The following is an 18,085-nucleotide window of genomic DNA, read 5'->3' as shown; positions in this document are numbered from 1 at the left end:
CTAGAGCAGCGGTCCTCAATCCTGGTCCTCAGGGCCCACTACCAGGCCAGGTTTGCAAGAAAACTGAAATACGTCACAGGAGATCTCATTTGCTGCTCAGTGATTGCAGTATTCTAGTCTGCATCTCCCCAAGGTAATACTTAAAATCTGGCCTCTTAGTGGGCCCCGAGGACCGGAGTTGAGGACCACTGTACTAGAGTAGCAGTAAATACTTAGTATGTGCAGTATAATAACATTTCTGTGATAAGGCCAGAGATATGTGTTTTTGTTAAGCTATTAAGCAATGCCACAGGACTAAACTTTTACCCCCCCCCCCACTATGTATGAAGTGAAACTAGGTTCAGGAAACAGATGGAAGTCAAAATAAGACACGACGCCATATATGAAAACCATAGAGGAGTAGAGGAAGGACCATCAGATACTTCATAGCATTCTCTCAGGGAGGTGAGTACCTATCGATGCACTACTCATTTGAATTGTAAATTGCTTTATTGATTTATTTATTTATTTATTGTTTTTAAGCGTCAACCACTCAAAAGTGATATTTCATTTTAGGTAAATGTTAGAATGATAAATTTAAATATTAAAAATTAAATATTAAAAATAAAGAAAATTCCTAAACTATACGGCCAAATTTTCATGGACACCGGACCATCACACCTACTACACTTTAAGGTCAAAAGTACTTGGGCACGCCTCAAAATGATTGAATCCAGGTGTATCCAATTGTGCTCTTCCAACCTCGTGGTTACAGTTTAGGGAAGGTCCCTTTCTCTTCCACCATGACTATGTCCCTGTGTACAAAGCCAGCTCCATAAAGACACGGCTTGATAAGTTTGCTGTACGGATATCTCAGATGTTCTTTTGGCTGAATGGGCACAAATTCTCACAGACACACTCGAAAATCCTGTTGAAAGCCTTCCCAGAAGAGTGGAGGCAATTATAGCTGCAAAGGGGGGAGAGGTCAGCTTGATAATTTGACCCAGGATTTTGGAATGTGATGTCCAACAAGCTGTAATGGTCCAGTACCCATTTATCCTAATTGCCAGGTGTGTAAAGCTAACCAGAAGATTGGAGGCATAAAGGGCTGCCAACTCCATATTTATGGTCATGGTTTTGGAATAGGACATCCAACAAGCTCGTATAGGTGTGGTGGTCAGGTGTTCACAAACTTTCACCTATTTAATGCATCCTTTGGGGATTCCTTTGGTGAGATACTTGTATTCGCGTTATGTTCCTGGGTCTGCACATCTGTTGCAGCCAGGGCTTTTTTTCTCAGAGAATAGGTGCAAGAACTCCCCCCTTCTGAGTCACCCTTCACCTCTGCTCCCTACCCACCTCTGAGCACTGTCTCTTGGCTCCGCCCCCTACCCACCTTCCCAGTATCACCCTTTTTAGAGAATACAGAACCAGGTATCGTTTTTTGCTACTAAGTAATTTGTATGGAATTTGATAGACCCCACCCCAGCAACCATAGATCCCCCACACAATAACAGACCTGCCCCCCAGCAATGATGTACCCCAGCAAAAACAGATCCCGCCAGCAACAACACATCTCCTAGCAGCCAGCATTAATAGATCCTCTAGCAGCCAGCAACAATAGACCCCAGCAACAATAGATTCCCCCACACAACAAAAGACCTGCCACCCAGCAACAATGTACTCCCCGCAACAAAATACCCTTCCCAGCAAAAATAGACCCCACCAGCAACAACAGATCTCCTAGCAGCCATCATCAATAGATCCTCCAGCAGCAAGCAACAACAGACCTCTCCCTTAACAATAGATCCTTCAGGCAACATAAAACCCCTGCCAGCAACAATAGACCTACCCAGCAACAATAGACCCCACACAAAAATAGATGCCCCCAAGTGACAATAGATTCCCAGGAGCCAGCATCAATAGACCCTCCAGCACACCCCAGCAATCCTTGCCATAAGATACTGTCTGTGCTGAAGGTGCCGGAACTGCATTCCCCGCGTTCCCGCTGAAAAAAAGCCCTGGTTGCAGCCATAATAAAGGGGTGAGGGGGTCCTGCCATGGGACTGCTTTGAGTCCTTTGGAAGTTGGGCTGCATTTATAAAATATTTTGGCTACAATTTTCAAGTGTGTCCCACCTTAAATTCTTTTGAATTAGCTTCCCCTTTTCCCAAATACTAAGTATGTTGTTTTATCTTTGCATCTTTCTACTGTGCTTGGTGGAGACAAACAAAGTCTCAAATGTGCAGGTTTGTAGGGATCATATCCAGGTGCCTTGGGAACACATGGAATGTTCCGTGAAATAGCTGATGCAAGGCCGGGGAGTTTGGAGTTCCCTTGATGGCTTCAATAACTTCAGTCTGGCAGCTTTAACTATTGTTAAAATGGGCTGATGCAAATGGCTTGTAGTGGTCTTTCTTTCTCTCATTCCCCTCTTGATTTTAAATGGCTGAAGGAGACAGATTTGGATGATAGACACTGGGGCAAGTTAGCAGTAGAAGCTCACATATTTCTAACCTGACAGGCCCCCTTTAAATTTATTAGAGGAGCCTTGTGCTGGAAGAGATATAGTGGATGTGCAGCGTCCCACTCAGGACACGTGGGAACTGCAAATGTATTATTTCTTTGTCATTGCTATATTTTGCATGTGCATTGCTACACCTGTTTAATCCCTGTTCATAGGCTGGTCAAGTGTGCTTCATACTTCCCACCACAAGATGGGGATAGCACCACTCCGGGATATCTATCCCAGCTCAGGTTTATCTGTGGTCAGTGTTCAGTTCAGGAAGTGAGTGTACAGAGAAGAATGCAGAATGTAGAGGTTAGTGAAGGTCAGTCCTAAGAAGGGACAAATTGGAACTGCTAAAATCAAAGGGTAAAAGCCACCAAACGGCAGCAACTGACCTTTGAGAATAAAGGTGAAGGATTCCTTAGCCACTGGCAACCTCACCAAATTTCACTGGATTCTAAAGGGATCAGAAACAAGTGAGCATTATACTGAACCACAGCCTGAGTCCAGCATTACTAAAACCTATTAACAGTGGATAAGCAGAATTCCTCTATTTACCCAGAGACTGTATTCTATCTGGATGTTTATGCTGCAATCAAAACCAGTCACAGTAAAAGTTGTGAGTTGTATCCTACCACTGTCTACCTCATTCTTCACTATTGCTATCACAACTGGTTGTACCACCATTAACGGTACTGGCGTCACGACAAATACCATCAAGGGACCCAGCCACCACAAGCACTCTAAACACCCCTGTCATCACGGGCACCTCAACCACCATCTTGGCTGGCATTTCCCTATCACAGAGCGTGCCCCGGAGGATTTCGTGCTGTCTTCCTCTTCACTGTGCGACCAGCCCAGGGAGGCTTTCTGCTAACCGTGAGTAAACCGATGAACTGTATCATTGCTGTCTCTCATCGGCCCACCGTGCACCTCACGTGTCGCCCCTGTGGTTCTGGCTCGTCGCAGATGCAAAAAGCTTTCTCAGAAAAAGAGGTCAGTAAAAGTAGAATCCAAAGGGAAACTTGTGCTGAGGGAAATACAGAATCTGCTGCTGCCGGCCCTTCACCAGCAGGAGGAAGGAGGTCCTGATTTCTCTATATAGATCTTTATATCACTAGAGGGATCACCAGCAGGAGGAAGGAGGTCCTGATTCCTCTATATAGATCTTTAGTTATCATTACAGGGGTCACCAGCAGGAGGAAGGAGGTCCTGATTCCTCTATATAGATCTTTATATCACTAGAGGGGTCACCAGCAGGAGGGAGGAGGTCCTGATTCCTCTATATAGATCTTTATATCACTAGAGGGGTCACCAGCAGGAGGAAGGAGGTCCTGATTTCTCTATATAGATCTTTAGTTATCACTAGAGGGATCACCAGCAGGAGGAAGGAGGTCCTGATTCCTCTATAAAGATCCTTAATTATTACTAGAGGGATCACCAGCAGGAGGAAGGAGGTCCTGATTCCTCTATATAGATCTTTAGTTATCACTAGAGGGATCACCAGCAGGAGGAAGGAGGTCCTGATTCCTCTATATAGATCTTTAGTTATCACTAGAGGGGTCACCAGCAGGAGGAAGGAGGTCCAGATTTTTCTTTATAGATCTTTAGTTAGACCTCATTTAGAATTATGTGTCCAGTTCTGGAGACCTCACTTACATAAGATATTGCTAAGATCGACAAGTCCGGAAACAGGCAACAAAATAAGTGAAAGGTCTGAGGGATAAGAAATATGAAGAAAGCCGTCAGGAACCCTGCGTCCTCAAGAAAAGAGGAATAAGGAGGGACACCAGGGGTCTACAATATATAGGGCTAGGTACTTTATAACAAAGTCCAGTGAGGAAAAAGGAGCGGATTTGGTGAAGCATGACACCCAATTTACACGCTCCATCAAAAAATTATCAAATAAAGATGGAATTTCTGAGGCTACACACTTGTGTAGCGCGTGAACATACTCAGAACCCTACGATTCCACATACATTCACCAAATGTGCAAAAAACACGTGCAGCACTTTCAGCGCCATTTGCTGGTAATGGCTTTCAAAATGCAGAAAGTAAGATGTGCTAAAAAAGAAAAAAGATACTTGAGCTTTTTCCTGCTGCACCGCTTTTTTCTAAGACAGGAGGTGTATTTTTTGGACTGCCACATTTAAAAAAAAAAAGGGAGAAAACGGATCTAGCCAACACATCTGTGGACTGGTAAGCTGCAATATATTACATTTCTGTTTTTGGCTTTGGATAAACTTAGGGTTGTGTTTATCAAATACTCTAATTGCAGAACTATTTGTACTAAGAAACAGCAAATACATCCGTGCTGTGCAAATGGGGGGCAAAATCATGTTACTAGACTATTTTCTCTCTATACAATATGAAATTAGGCGTGCTATCCCCTTAGGTAACATAATATTAAATAAAGGCCATCAAAATGAATATATGCAAGTTAATGCATTGATGATAAACATGGGCATCCACAGGTAGGGGCAAGGAGGGGGCAAATGCCCCCCCTGGAATCTCAACTTCCCCTTTCAAGTGGTTGTTAAGCCACTTTATAGCATCTTGTCTGGTCTGTTTAACCTCCTTAGCGGTAATCCCGAGCTCGGGGTTGGTTTTTCATATCAGGAGCGGTAACCCCGAGTCACGCTCGGGGTGGATTGCAGAGAGCGCAGCGGTGTTCTCTTACCTTATCCTGGCGATCCAGCGATGATCTCTCATTGCTGTGACCGCCAGCCGAGAGTCCCGCCGCTCGTCTGTCGGTCTCCGTCGCTCTGATCACTTCCTAGTTCCGTTCCCTGCAGCAGCAATGCTGCATGGGAGCGGAACTAGGGAGGGAAATTAAAAAAAAAAAAAACGTTGCACAAAACACATTTTATATTATATATATATATATATATATATATATATATATATATGCATATACAGTGGGTACGGAAAGTATTCAGACCCCCTTAAATTTTTCACTCTTTGTTATATTGCAGCCATTTGCTAAAATCATTTAAGTTCATTCTTCTTCCTCATGAATGTAAACATAGCACCCCATACTGACAGAAAAACACAGAATTGTTGACATTGTTGCAGATTTATTAAAAAAGAAAAACTGAAATATCACATGGTCCTAAGTATTCAGACCCTTTGCTCAGTATTTAGTAGAAGCCCCCTTTTGATCTAATACAGCCAGGAGTCTTTTTGGGAAAGATGCAACAAGTCTTTCACACCTGGATTTGGGGATCCTCTGCCATTCCTCCTTGCAGATCCTCTCCAGTTCTGTCAGGTTGGATGGTAAACGTTGGTGGACAGCCATTTTTAGGTCTCTCCAGAGATGCTCAATTGGGTTTAAGTCAGGGCTCTGGCTGGGCCATTCAAGAACAGTCACGGAGTTGTTGTGAAGCCACTCCTTCGTTATTTTAGCTGTGTGCTTAGGGTCATTGTCTTGTTGGAAGGTAAACCTTCGGCCCAGTCTGAGGTCCAGAGCACTCTGGAGAAGGTTTTTGTCCAGGATATCCCTGTACTTGGCCGCATTCATCTTTCCCTCGATTGCAACCAGTCGTCCTGTCCCTGCAGCTGAAAAACACCCCCACAGCATGATGCTGCCACCACCATGCTTCACTGTTGGGACTGTATTGGACAGGTGATGAGCAGTGCCTGGTTTTCTCCACACATACCGCTTAGAATTAAGGCCAGAAAGTTCTATTTTGGTCTCATCAGACCAGAGAATCTTATTTCTCACCATCTTGGAGTCCTTCAGGTGTTTTTTAGCAAACTCCATGCGGGCTTTCATGTGTCTTACACTGAGGAGAGGCTTCCGTCGGGCCACTCTGCCATAAAGCCCCGACTGGTGGAGGGCTGCAGTGATGGTTGACTTTCTACAACTTTCTCCCATCTCCTGACTGCATCTCTGGAGCTCAGCCACAGTGATCTTTGGGTTCTTCTTTACCTCTCTCACCAAGGCTCTTCTCCCCCGATAGCTCAGTTTGGCCGGACGGCCAGCTCTAGGTAGGATTCTGGTCGTCCCAAACGTCTTCCATTTGAGGATTATGGAGGCCACTGTGCTCTTAGGAACCTTAAGTGCAGCAGAAATCTTTTTGTAACCTTGGCCAGATCTGTGCCTTGCCACAATTCTGTCTCTGAGCTCTTCAGGCAGTTCCTTTGACCTCATGATTCTCATTTGCTCTGACATGCATTGTGATCTGGAAGGTCTTATATAGACAGGTGTGTGGCTTTCCTAATCAAGTCCAATCAGTATAATCAAACACAGCTGGACTCAAATGAAGGTGTAGAACCATCTCAAGGATGATCAGAAGAAATGGAAAGCACCTGAGTTAAATATATGAGTGTCACAGCAAAGGGTCTGAATACTTAGGACCATGTGATATTTCAGTTTTTCTTTTTTAATAAATCTGCAACAATGTCAACAATTCTGTGTTTTTCTGTCAGTATGGGGTGCTATGTGTACATTCATGAGGAAGAAGAATGAACCTAAATGATTTTAGCAAATGGCTGCAATATAACAAAGAGTGAAAAATTTAAGGGGGTCTGAATACTTTCCGTACCCACTGTATATATATGTATATATATATATATATATATATATATATATATATATATATGCATGCATATATATATATATATATATATATGCATGCATATATATATATATATATATATATATATATATATATATATATATACACACACACACACACACACCGGTATATATATATATATGCATATATATATATATATATATATATATATATATATATATATATGTATGCATATATATATATATATATGTATATATATATATATATATATATATATATATATGCACACACACATATATCTATATATAATATATAATGCATGAATTATAATCTAATCAATAATATAATTTTATTATATATATTATATATTAAATAATAAAATAATATTATTGATTCGATTATAATTCACGTGTTTGTGTTTCAAATTTATCACATCTGGGATGTCTACTAGACTCTTGTTTTGGTCAGGTTTAAGTCAGTAATTACTAAGAATTGTAGGCCTATAATACATAACGCCAAATTTCCATGAAAAGAATTGTACCGCTTTTGGTATGTAATTCCTGACATAATCATACCGCCAGGGAGGTTAACAATCCTGTGTACCCCTGTGTCTGTGTCTGAAAAAAATAAGCCGTTCTTTACCAGTTTTCAGAGGGCCGAGTGCCACTCATGTGACCCGTCGACTCTCTCTTCTCCCCGTCTGACAGCTGCTTACAGTGGGCGGGGTCGAGGATTCCTCACTGATGTCAGTCAGGAGGGGAGGGGGAGAGGAGGAGAGAGGCAGCGGGTCACGTTAGCGGCGAGTGGCGCTCTAAAAACTTGAAGAATAGCTTATTTTTATAAAACAGATACACAGGGGCACACAGGATTATTAAACAGACTGTAGACAGGATATAAAACTTTAAATGAAACTACAGCAACAAGAGAGGAAGGGGGGGGGGGCACTGACACAAGGGCAGACAGGCAGGGAGAGAGGACAGAGGAGGACAGGAAGGCTGCGGATGACGGAATATACAATATAGATTTACCTGCAGCTCCTCTGGTAAGCAGACAGAGCTCAAAACTATACTCTCTCACCAGCACCTACCTAGGAGGGTGCTACAAATATGTGAAAAGTGTGGCGTGCATTTGTATTCAGCCCCTCTTAGTCAATACTTTGTTGAACCGCCTTTCCCTGCAATTACAGCTGCAAGTGTTTTTGGGGATGTCTCTACCAGCTTTGCACATCCAGAGAGTGACATTTTTGCCCATTCTTCTTTGCAAAATATCTCAAGCTCTGTCAGATTGGATGGAGAACATCTGTGAACAGCAATTTTCAAGTCTTGCCACAGATTCTCAATGTGATTTAGGTCTGGACTTTGACTGGGCCATTCTAACACATGAAAATGCTTTGATCTAAACCATTCTATTGTAGCTCTGGCTGTATGTTTAGGGTCGTTGTCCTGCTGGAAGGTGAACCTCCGCCTCAGTCTCAAGTCTTTTGCAGACTCTAACTAGTTTTCTTCTAAGATTTCCCTGTATTTTGCTCTATCCATCTTCCTATCAACTCGGAACAGCTTCCCTGTCCCTGCTAGTGATGGGCTGGATGTTTGAGTCGAATGTAAGCTGAAGACACGAACACCCGGGCTCGGTGGGAAGTTCACCTGCCGACAAGCGCCCCTTAATGCACTGTGAGATCGCAGTGCATTAAATGCTGGTGATTGGCCAAAGCATGCACCTGACCTGCATGCTTTGGCCAATCACAGCCCAATGTCCTGTCAGAGCCATGATTGGCCAAAGGCAGGGTGCCTTTAGCCAATCATGGCTCGGGGGTAATTCCACACCCCACACTATCTAAAGCTGCTTATATGGCAGCTGTGTGTAGTGTGTGACAATGGAGATTAGGCAGGTAGTTAGTGGATAGTGTAGTCAGTGTAGTGTACAGGCTCACACCACTTTTAAAATGTATGGATATATTGTAGTCCTGGGCCCCCTCTCGGTGCTCCCCAAGTTTGGTGTCCCTGTCACTTTTAATTCGGGAGCAATGCCTTGTCAAACTGACCAAGATTTCCTATAGACGGCAATGAGCAGTGAAAGCTGAAAATTGGTACAGGCAGGAAGGGGGTGAAAGTGCCCTGTATTTAAGTGGCGAAGGGGAACCCCCCCAAAAAATATATACCAGGCCCTTTGGGTCTGGTAAAGATTTTAAGGGGAACTCCAAGCCAAAACTTAAAAAAAAAAACGGCTTGGGGTCCAACCAAAAAACCAAACCAGACCCTTATCCGAGAATGCAGCCTGGCAGGCCAGGAAAGGGGGGGGTTGAGCGAGCAGCCCCCCTCTTGAACCATACAATGCCGCTTGCCCTTAACATGGGGAGGGTGCTTTGGGGTGCCACTCAAAGCACCTTGTCCTCATGTTGATGGGGACAAGGGTCTCCTCCTGACAACCCTGGGCTGTGGTTGTGGGGGTCTGTGGGTGCTGTCTGGGGCAAACAGCTAGGACCGTGCCAAAGACTGCCTGCTTTGTTTGTCTTGTACATGCTGCCTAAGTTCCTGGTCCTTTGTAAGTGTACCCCTTTTTGTTTTTTAATCAATTTTAAAGCGGTTTTACACTATGTTTGCTCTGTTTTGGATTATTCCTTACTTGTCACTTAGGGAATGAGTTTATTTCCATCTTGTTACTCTCATCCGGTGATTGCAAACTGGAACAACTGGAACTTCAGTATCTAGTGGAAGATCCATCTGTATGAGCCCATCTGTCCCATTTGTCGTATGATATTTTGGGTCCACCTTTTCTGGTGAGCGCATATTAGCATTTCTTCCTCTGTCGGTGTTGGGATTTGGTGTCCATTCGGATTGCATACACCGCCTTGGAAATCTTCATGCTTTTCACCTGGGACTCTTGTATATGGACTTTCATTATTTCTATTAATTTTCTATTTGAATGATTATTTTTATCTATCACCTGTATAGCGCTGCACGTTTGACTATTATATCTAGCGGGTGTGGTGCACCTTCTGAAAGCACACCAAAACTCCTGCACGTTGCTAACTTTTTGTTGCCCTGTCCAAACTATTCTAAAATGTGTTGCTGCCATCAATTTCAAAATGACCTTATTTTTTTCTTAACCATTTAACCACTTGCCGCCCGCCCGCTCGTGGTGCTGAGGGGCGAGCGTGCCCCCCACTATTCAGCAGGGTTGCCGATGCATGGGGCCAGCGGCCGCGATTGCCGGCGGCCACCCGCGATCGTGTCCGGCTGTGAGAGATCTGGATCACATGATCACAGAGCGCCTGTGATCCTTCTATAAAGGATCACAGATCTCTATGATAATTTCACAAGCCCCTCCCCCCACAGTTAGTAACCACTCCCCTAGGCTCACATTTAACCCCTTGATCACCCCTGAGTTAACCCCTTCCCTGCCAGTGTCATTATTACAGTAACAGTGCATATTTTTAGCACTGATTACTGTAGTAATGTCACAGGTCCCTCCAAAAGTGTCAAAAAGGTCAAGTGGGGGTCCGATCTGTCTACCACAATGTCGCAGTCCCGCTAAAAAATCACTGATCGCCGCCATTACTAGTAAAAATAAATAAATAAATAAAAATGACATAAATCTTTCCCCTAGTTTGTAGACGCGATTATTTTTGCACAAACCAAAAATATGTAGCAGAATACAAATTAACCTAAAATGATGAAAAAATTGGATTTTTAATTTTTTTTTTTTTTTTTGGGGGGGGGGGGGAATGTTATATAGCAGAATGTGAAAATTATTTTATTTTTATTTTTTTTTCAGAATTGTCGCTTTTTTTGTTTATAGCGCAAAAAAATAAAAACAGCACAGGGGATCAAATACCACCAAAAGAAAGCTCTATTTGTGGGGAAAAAAGGACATCAATTTTATTTTGATACAGTGCTGCACGACCGCGCAATTGTCAGTTAAAGTAATGCAGTGCCGAATCGCAAAAAATGGCCTGGTCATTAAGAGGGCAAATCCTTCCGGTCCAGAACTGGTTAAGGACCAAGCCTATTTCTGACATAGGATAAAAATCTCCATAGGCGACGCTTTAAAAAATTTTTGCAGGTTACCTGTTTAGAGTTACAGAGGAGGTCTTGTTCTAGAATTATTGCTCTCGCTGTAATGATCTGGGCGATACCTAACATGTGTGGTTTTTACACCGTTTACATATGTGGGTGTGACTTGCGCATGCGTTCGCTTCTGCGCGTAATCTCTGAGGGACGGGGCGCTTTAAAAAAATTTTTCTCATTTATTTTCCTTTTTATATTTTATTTTTACACTGTCCCTTTAAAAAAACATTTTTTGACCACTTTTATTTCTATTACAAGGAATGTAAACATCTCTTGTAAAATAAATAAGCATGAGAGGTCCTCTTTAATGTGAGATCTGGGGTCAAAAAGACCTCAGATCTCTCATTTTACACTTAAAAGCAAAAATAAATAAATAAGGCCGTTAGGCGGAAGTAACGTTTGACGTCGCTCCGGTCCTCCAGGGGCATAGAGTTGAGTGGCGCAAACTTGCCCTCATCCGACTTCCTGCCCATCACTGCACAGGATCGGATTATTTTTGCTGCTACCAACGGCTCCGGAAAACGACCAGGAAGCGGGGGGGGCACCTTTTGTGCTGTTCATAAAAGTCATCCCGTGGCAAGTTCGGGACCACTTTTATTAGATTCTGGATCGACAGCTGTATAAAAAAATACCGGGGTTATGACTGCTGCCATAACCTGGTATTTACCGTCAAAATACTGACGTAAATACACGGTGGACGGTCCGGAAGTGGTTAAAATAGTCAATTTTCTCAGTTTATGTTTTGACGTGTTTTTTATTTTCTATTGTGAATAAAATATGGGTTATTGAGATTTGCAAATCTCTTCTAATTTGCCGATATCACTATAACCTTAGGAACGATATGGAGTTGGTCATATCCACAATGCCTTACAGGCATCTTTGACCCCCTCAAGGGTCATTCCAGGGGGGATTTCTGCCTCTTATGCATTGGTCGATTTGACACCATAGATCTCAACGCTAACTATTTTTGATTCGTTGGGTGAGCATGCAAATCTTAGTAGTGCTTGTGTCTTGCTAGATATAAAGCACATATTACTTTAAATTTAAATATATACTATTTATTTGAATATCTCTTTACATGTTTTTTTCTTTTGTGACTAAAGGATACATCAATCAACCATATTGGTTCCTGAGGAAGCCACCTCATAATAAATTGGCGAAACGCGTCAAACCATATGATTTGTTATGACTATGTATTCTTATATGATCTTTCATGATTGTATCCTGATTTAATGTATTATCCATCAATGCCAAACCAGTTAATGTGACTATTTCTTCATGTTTTTATATATTAATAAATATTTGAATGTTTTTACATTCATATGTGCTTACTTTTGCCATACCCAATCCTATAAAGTCCTACGGTCCCTAATCCACTGTGGTTTTTGTCCCATTCACAGTGAGATTCCCATTTTTTCTTACTATTCAATTTATGGATGTGGATGGGGTTGGCACTCCTTTGATTAATGGCAGCTCTATCTCCAATCTTTGCAAAACATTGCATTCTGTTTTTATATAGATTTTACACCGCGTCCCAACCTTTTTGGAATTGGGGTTGTAAATGAATGGGTTGCTTTAACCGCTTGCTGACCGCCGCAAGTACATATACTGCGGCGGTCAGCCCCTCACAGGCAGAGTGACGTATCGGTACGTCACTGGCCTGTGAGGCTCTGGGGAGCGAGCACGCGCCGCCGGCGGCGCGCTCCCGCTCCCGCACGGTCACGGTCCTCCCCGCGCATGTCACTCTGCGATCGTCGGGGAGAGGGAGAAAGGCAGGCGTCTAGTGTAAACAAGCCGCCTGTCATTCTCCCCTGTGTAGAAACACTGATCATACGGTTCTACTATGTAGGACTGTTGATCATTGTTCCTACAGCTCAAGCCACAGCCAATCACAGTTAGAATCACGCCCCTAGGGACACACACAGCCCCTCCCTCTCAAATAAAGTTAGCCCCTTCACTGCCAGTGTAATTTTACAGTAACAGTGCATATACTGTATATAGCACTGATTACTGTAGAAATGTCACTGGTAACCCCAAAAGTGTCAAAAATGTCAGTCAAGGGTCTGATCTGTCCGCCCCAATGTCGCAGTACCGCAAAAAAAATCGCAGATCACCGCCATTATGCGTTAAAAAAAAAACAACAAAAATGACAAAAATCTTTCCCTTTGTTAGTAAACGCGATAACTTTTGCGCAAACCAATCAAAATACGCTTTTTGCGATTTTTTTTTTTACCAAACATATGTAGCATAAAACAAATTGGCCGAAAATGTTAAAAAATTTAGATTTTTACTTTTTTTGGGGGGGAATTTCATATAAAAAAATGTGAAAAATATTGTTATTTTTGCAAAATTGACGCTCTTTTTTTGTTTATAGCGCATGATCAAAAAATCGCACAGGTGATCAAATACCACCAAAAGAAAGCTCTGTTTGTGGGAAAAAAAGGACGTCAAATTAGTTTAGGTACAGCGTCGCACGACCGCGCAATTGTCCGTTAAAGTCACGCAGTGCCGAATCACAAAATACCCCCTGGTCTTTTAGCAGCCAAATCCTCCGGGGCTTAAGTGGTTAAGGCAACACACATTGGCATGCGCTAACACAGTGCCAAAGCGTAAATGGTCCCTTGGAGATTGTGTGCTAGAGTTTTTAGCTTTAAAAAGATATTTATTATAATCATTAACATAGTCTATTTTTCCCTTCCTTTTTTAGCCCGCTTCAGCCTCACTATGGTTTCCACGAGTCCTGTGTTTTATTTTGGGATCTTTGGCCTCCTTTTTGCCAACCAAGTCTCCTCTTCCTGTGTCACAGAGGATAATCAAAGTAAGAGCATGAAAGAGACGTCTTGTGTTCGACTTGCTTTAACCAGCGTCCCCATGAAGGAGATACCCCAAGATACCGGCATTCTTATCCTGAGTTTTAATAACCTGAAGGCCATCTCTACCTCCACCTTCAAAGGGATGAAACAGTTGGTGGATCTGGACTTATCACACAATGCTTTGACTAGTTTTAAGGTGGACCTTCCGATTATGTTAAAAGAATTAAATCTGGCCAATAACTCATTCAAGAGTATTCCAGATCTGTCCCAACTGTCCAGCTTAACCAGGCTAGACCTGTCCAACAATCAAATTTCTACCATTCCTGACTCAGCGTTCAAAGGGCTGAATAGCCTGAAGGTGTTGGAGCTCCAGAAAAATACCATCAACTCACTTTCAGAAGAGGTGCTAACGTATTTTTATAATTTGCTGACCCTAACCTTTGTTTTTTCATGATTACATACATGTCACAGTAAAGTGAACCTGTCAATTATGAAACATTGCAAGTCTTCTGTTTCGAAGTGCATAGTTTTCTGCTGAATGAATATTTAATGTGTTTTGCAGGGGCCAACATAGGGAAGTGTCCCAGGAGGGAACAGAAAGTGAACTTGTACTTTAACCACTTAAGCCCCGGAAGATTTTACCCCCTTCCTGACCAGGGGGTATTTTGCAATTCGGCACTGCGTGATTTTAACGGACAATTGCACGGTCGTGCGACGCTGTACCTAAACGAATTTGGCGTCCTTTTTTCCCCACAAATAGATCTTTCTTTTGGTGGTATTTGATCACCTGTGCGATTTTTTGATCATGCGCTATAAACAAAAAAAGAGCGTCAATTTTGCAAAAATAACAATATTTTTCAAATTTTTTTATATGAAATTCCCCAAAAAAAATGTAAAAATCAAAATTTTTTAACATTTTAGGCCAATTTTTTTTTTACCATATGTTTGGTAAAAAAAATTGCAAAAAGCGTATTTTGATTGGTTTGCGCAAAAGTTATTGCGTTTACTAACAAAGGGAAAGATTTTTGTCATTTTTGTTGTTTTTTTTTTTTAACGCGTAATGGTGGCGATCTGCGATTTTTTTTTTGCGGGACTGCGACATTGGGGTGGACAGATCAGACCCTTGACTGACATTTTTGACACTTTTGGGGGTACCAGTGACATTACTGCAGTAATCAGTGCTATACATATGCACTGTTACTGTAAAAATGACACTGGCAGTGAAGGAGTTAACTGTATTGGAGAGAGAGGGGTTAAGTGTGTCCTAGGGGTGTGCTTATAACTGTGATTGGCTGTGGCTGTGTGTGTAAGAACAGTGATCAACGGTCCTACATAGTAGAACCGTTTGATCACCATTCTTACACAGGGAGAACTGACAGGCGGCTTTGTTTACACTAGCCGCCTGCCTTTCTCCCGCTATCAAGGACGATCACGAGTGCCCAGCGGACATCAGGTCCGCCGGGCACCTGCGCGGGGGGGTCCGTGACCGAGCGGGAGCGCGCCTCCGGTGGCGCGCACTCGCTCCCCACACCCTTACAGGCTAGCGACGTAGCCCTACGTCGCTCTGCCTGTGAGGGGCTGACTGCCGACGTAAATAGTCGTGCGGCAGTCGGCAAGTGGTTAAAGTAATGTAATGTAACCAGGGCTTTTTTCAGCTGGAACTTGGTGGAACTCGGTTCCACCACCTCTGGCTCAGGCCCTCTGTTCCCTATTCATCACTTTTACTTGTAAACACAGAAGTCCGGCTTCAGTGTTTACAAGTGAGAGCTTGTCTCCCAACGGCTCCCCCAGATCTGATACACTGAGTGTCTCCCACTGAGTGCAGGATGGGGACAGGGGGATGCAGGTGCCCGGGTGCAGTGTAGATGCCAACACCCTCACTGGATGATGTCTCTGAGTGTGAGAGAAGCAGAGCCAAATACAGTGTGCGGGAGTATTAGAGCCACCTGGGTGCTTCAGCTTAATACAGCAACAAATGTAAGACACGTGGAAGATAGTGGAGCTTTTAAAGAGGTGGGGAGAAGATGGGGAAGTGGAGAGGGGGTTGCATGCAGAGGTCAGAGCTGAAGAGGGGTGAAAACAGGATGTGGATGGAAATACAGAGGTAAGCAGCTGTGGAAGAAGGCTGAACTCTGCATTGTGTGTGTAGCGCACCCCTAAACTCTGCACTATGTACATAGCGCACTCCTGAACTCTGCACCAGTGTTGCCAACCGCCCGTAGATTTACGGACAGCCCGTAAAAAAAGGGCACTTTTCTCCTGCCCGTAAATGCCCGTAGCAGGAGAAAAGTGCCCGTAAATCTACTGCGGTGGCGGCACTGTCAGAACTGCGCATGCGCGGCGCGCAGTTCCGGAGATGCCGAGTTCTTCTCTCGACTCTCGCACTCGCAGCGATGCAGACTGCCAGACTCGCATTGTTCGTTGGACGAGTGTCACTGCACTGCCCGCCTGCGCCCGCCCCTAAGTCCGCCCCCGCCCCTGCCATAATTTAAGTTTTCCCGCCGCCGCCGCCGCCGCACCGGCCATGCAGAGTCACTCTATCTGGAGTGGACTAGGAGATGCTGCCGCTAAATGGATGCCTGGTGGAGTGGACAGAGCAGTCACAGACTGACAGCCGAGGCAGAGGACTGGTAAGTGCTGGGGCTCCGAGCCTCCGACAGCTAGCAGGAGCAGACTGGAGTAGAGAGATGAGTCAGGGGGCAGAGGACATCAGTGTCCTGCTCCTGTGCCCCCTTCACCTCTCCACAGGCAGTGTCACAGCTTCACTCTGCACTAGTAATGTCACTGATGTTTGTGGCTGTGGAGAGGTGAAGGGGACTTAGGAGGAGGACACTCATGTGGAGAGCTCTGACCATCTCCTGTACCATGTACACAGTCCCTGACCACCCCTCTGTACCATGTCCGCAGTCCCTGACCCCCCCTCTGTACCATGTCCGCAGTCCCTGACCCCCCCTCTGTACCATGTCCGCAGTCCCTGACCCCCCCTCTGTACCATGTCCGCAGTCCCTGACCCCCCCTCTGTACCATGTCCGCAGTCCCTGACCCCCCCTCTGTACCATGTCCGCAGTCCCTGACCCCCCCTCTGTACCATGTCCGCAGTCCCTGACCCCCCCTCTGTACCATGTCCGCAGTCCCTGACCACCCCTCTGTACCATGTCCGCAGTCCCTGACCACCCCTCTGTACCATGTCCGCAGTCCCTGACCACCCCCTTTACCATGTCCTCAGTCCCTGACCACCCCCTTTACCATGTCCACAGTCTCTGACCACCCCCTTTACCATGTCCGCAGTCTCTGACCACCCCCTTTACCATGTCCGCAGTCTCTGACCACCCCCTGTACCATGTCCGCAGTCTCTGACCACCTCCTGTACCATGTCCGCAGTCTCTGACCACCTCCTGTACCATGTCCGCAGTCTCTGACCACCTCCTGTACCATGTCCGCAGTCTCTGACCACCTCCTGTACCATGTCCGCAGTCTCTGACCACCTCCTGTACCATGTCCGCAGTCTCTGACCACCTCCTGTACCATGTCCGCAGTCTCTGACCACCTCCTTTACCATGTCCGCAGTCTTTGACCATCTCTTGTCTTTTATCATGTCTGCAGGGGAGTCTGGACTCTGGAGAGGAGTCAAGAGTGAGAGCGCTGCCAGGATGGGGGGTCACAGGAGAAGTCAGATGTGCGGGGCCTGCGGAGTGGAGACAGGGGCCATCTGACTGAGCCCTGCACAGTGCACCTGAGAGGAGGTCAGTGACAGAGCCGCCAGACCAGTCTGATGGGGGGGGGGGTCACTGATGTAAGGGGGCACTGATATAAAGATCCCTCTATATTAGTAACCCCCCCCCCCCATATCTTAATGTATTCACTCCACTGTGTAAGGTGGTCTCTGGTCACAAGATTGCCCCCCACATCAGAGTTCCTGGCGTTCCCCTTTACATCAGAGTCTGCAGGATTCTCCCCTTACAGTGCGAAGAGGGAACTCTGCGGACCCTGATTTAAAAGGGAACTCTGATGTAAAGGAGAATGCAGTGGACTCTGATATATGGGGGAACGCTGTGCTGGCTGGGTTATATTAACCTGATCTTCATGTTAATGGAGAAATATGGTTTTTGACTTTTGTTTAACCTAAACACGTTGCTAATAGCTCTATCTACATGTTTATAGTTTAAGTATTGATAT

At 44.6% G+C, this 18,085-nt stretch overlaps 1 protein-coding gene across 1 annotated transcript in view; it reads left to right on the top strand.

Annotated features, from left to right (window-relative positions):
* The first annotated feature begins 411 nt into the window (after positions 1 to 411).
* GP1BA (glycoprotein Ib platelet subunit alpha) overlaps positions 412 to 18,085 on the top strand; it is a 56,795-nt gene continuing 39,121 nt past the window's right edge. Inside the window, exons 1-2 of the mRNA XM_082256791.1 lie at positions 412 to 444; positions 13,804 to 14,312. Coding sequence (XP_082112917.1) covers positions 13,821 to 14,312 — 492 coding nt within the window. The 5' untranslated portion in view covers positions 412 to 444; positions 13,804 to 13,820. The remainder of the gene's footprint in view (positions 445 to 13,803; positions 14,313 to 18,085) is intronic.

Source organism: Pelophylax lessonae (genome assembly GCF_965119305.1).
Source record: "Pelophylax lessonae genome assembly, chromosome: 4".
Lineage (NCBI taxonomy): Eukaryota > Metazoa > Chordata > Amphibia > Anura > Ranidae > Pelophylax > Pelophylax lessonae.
The sequence above is the reverse complement of the archived record's forward strand: the minus strand, read 5'-3'. Positions and strand labels throughout refer to the sequence as shown.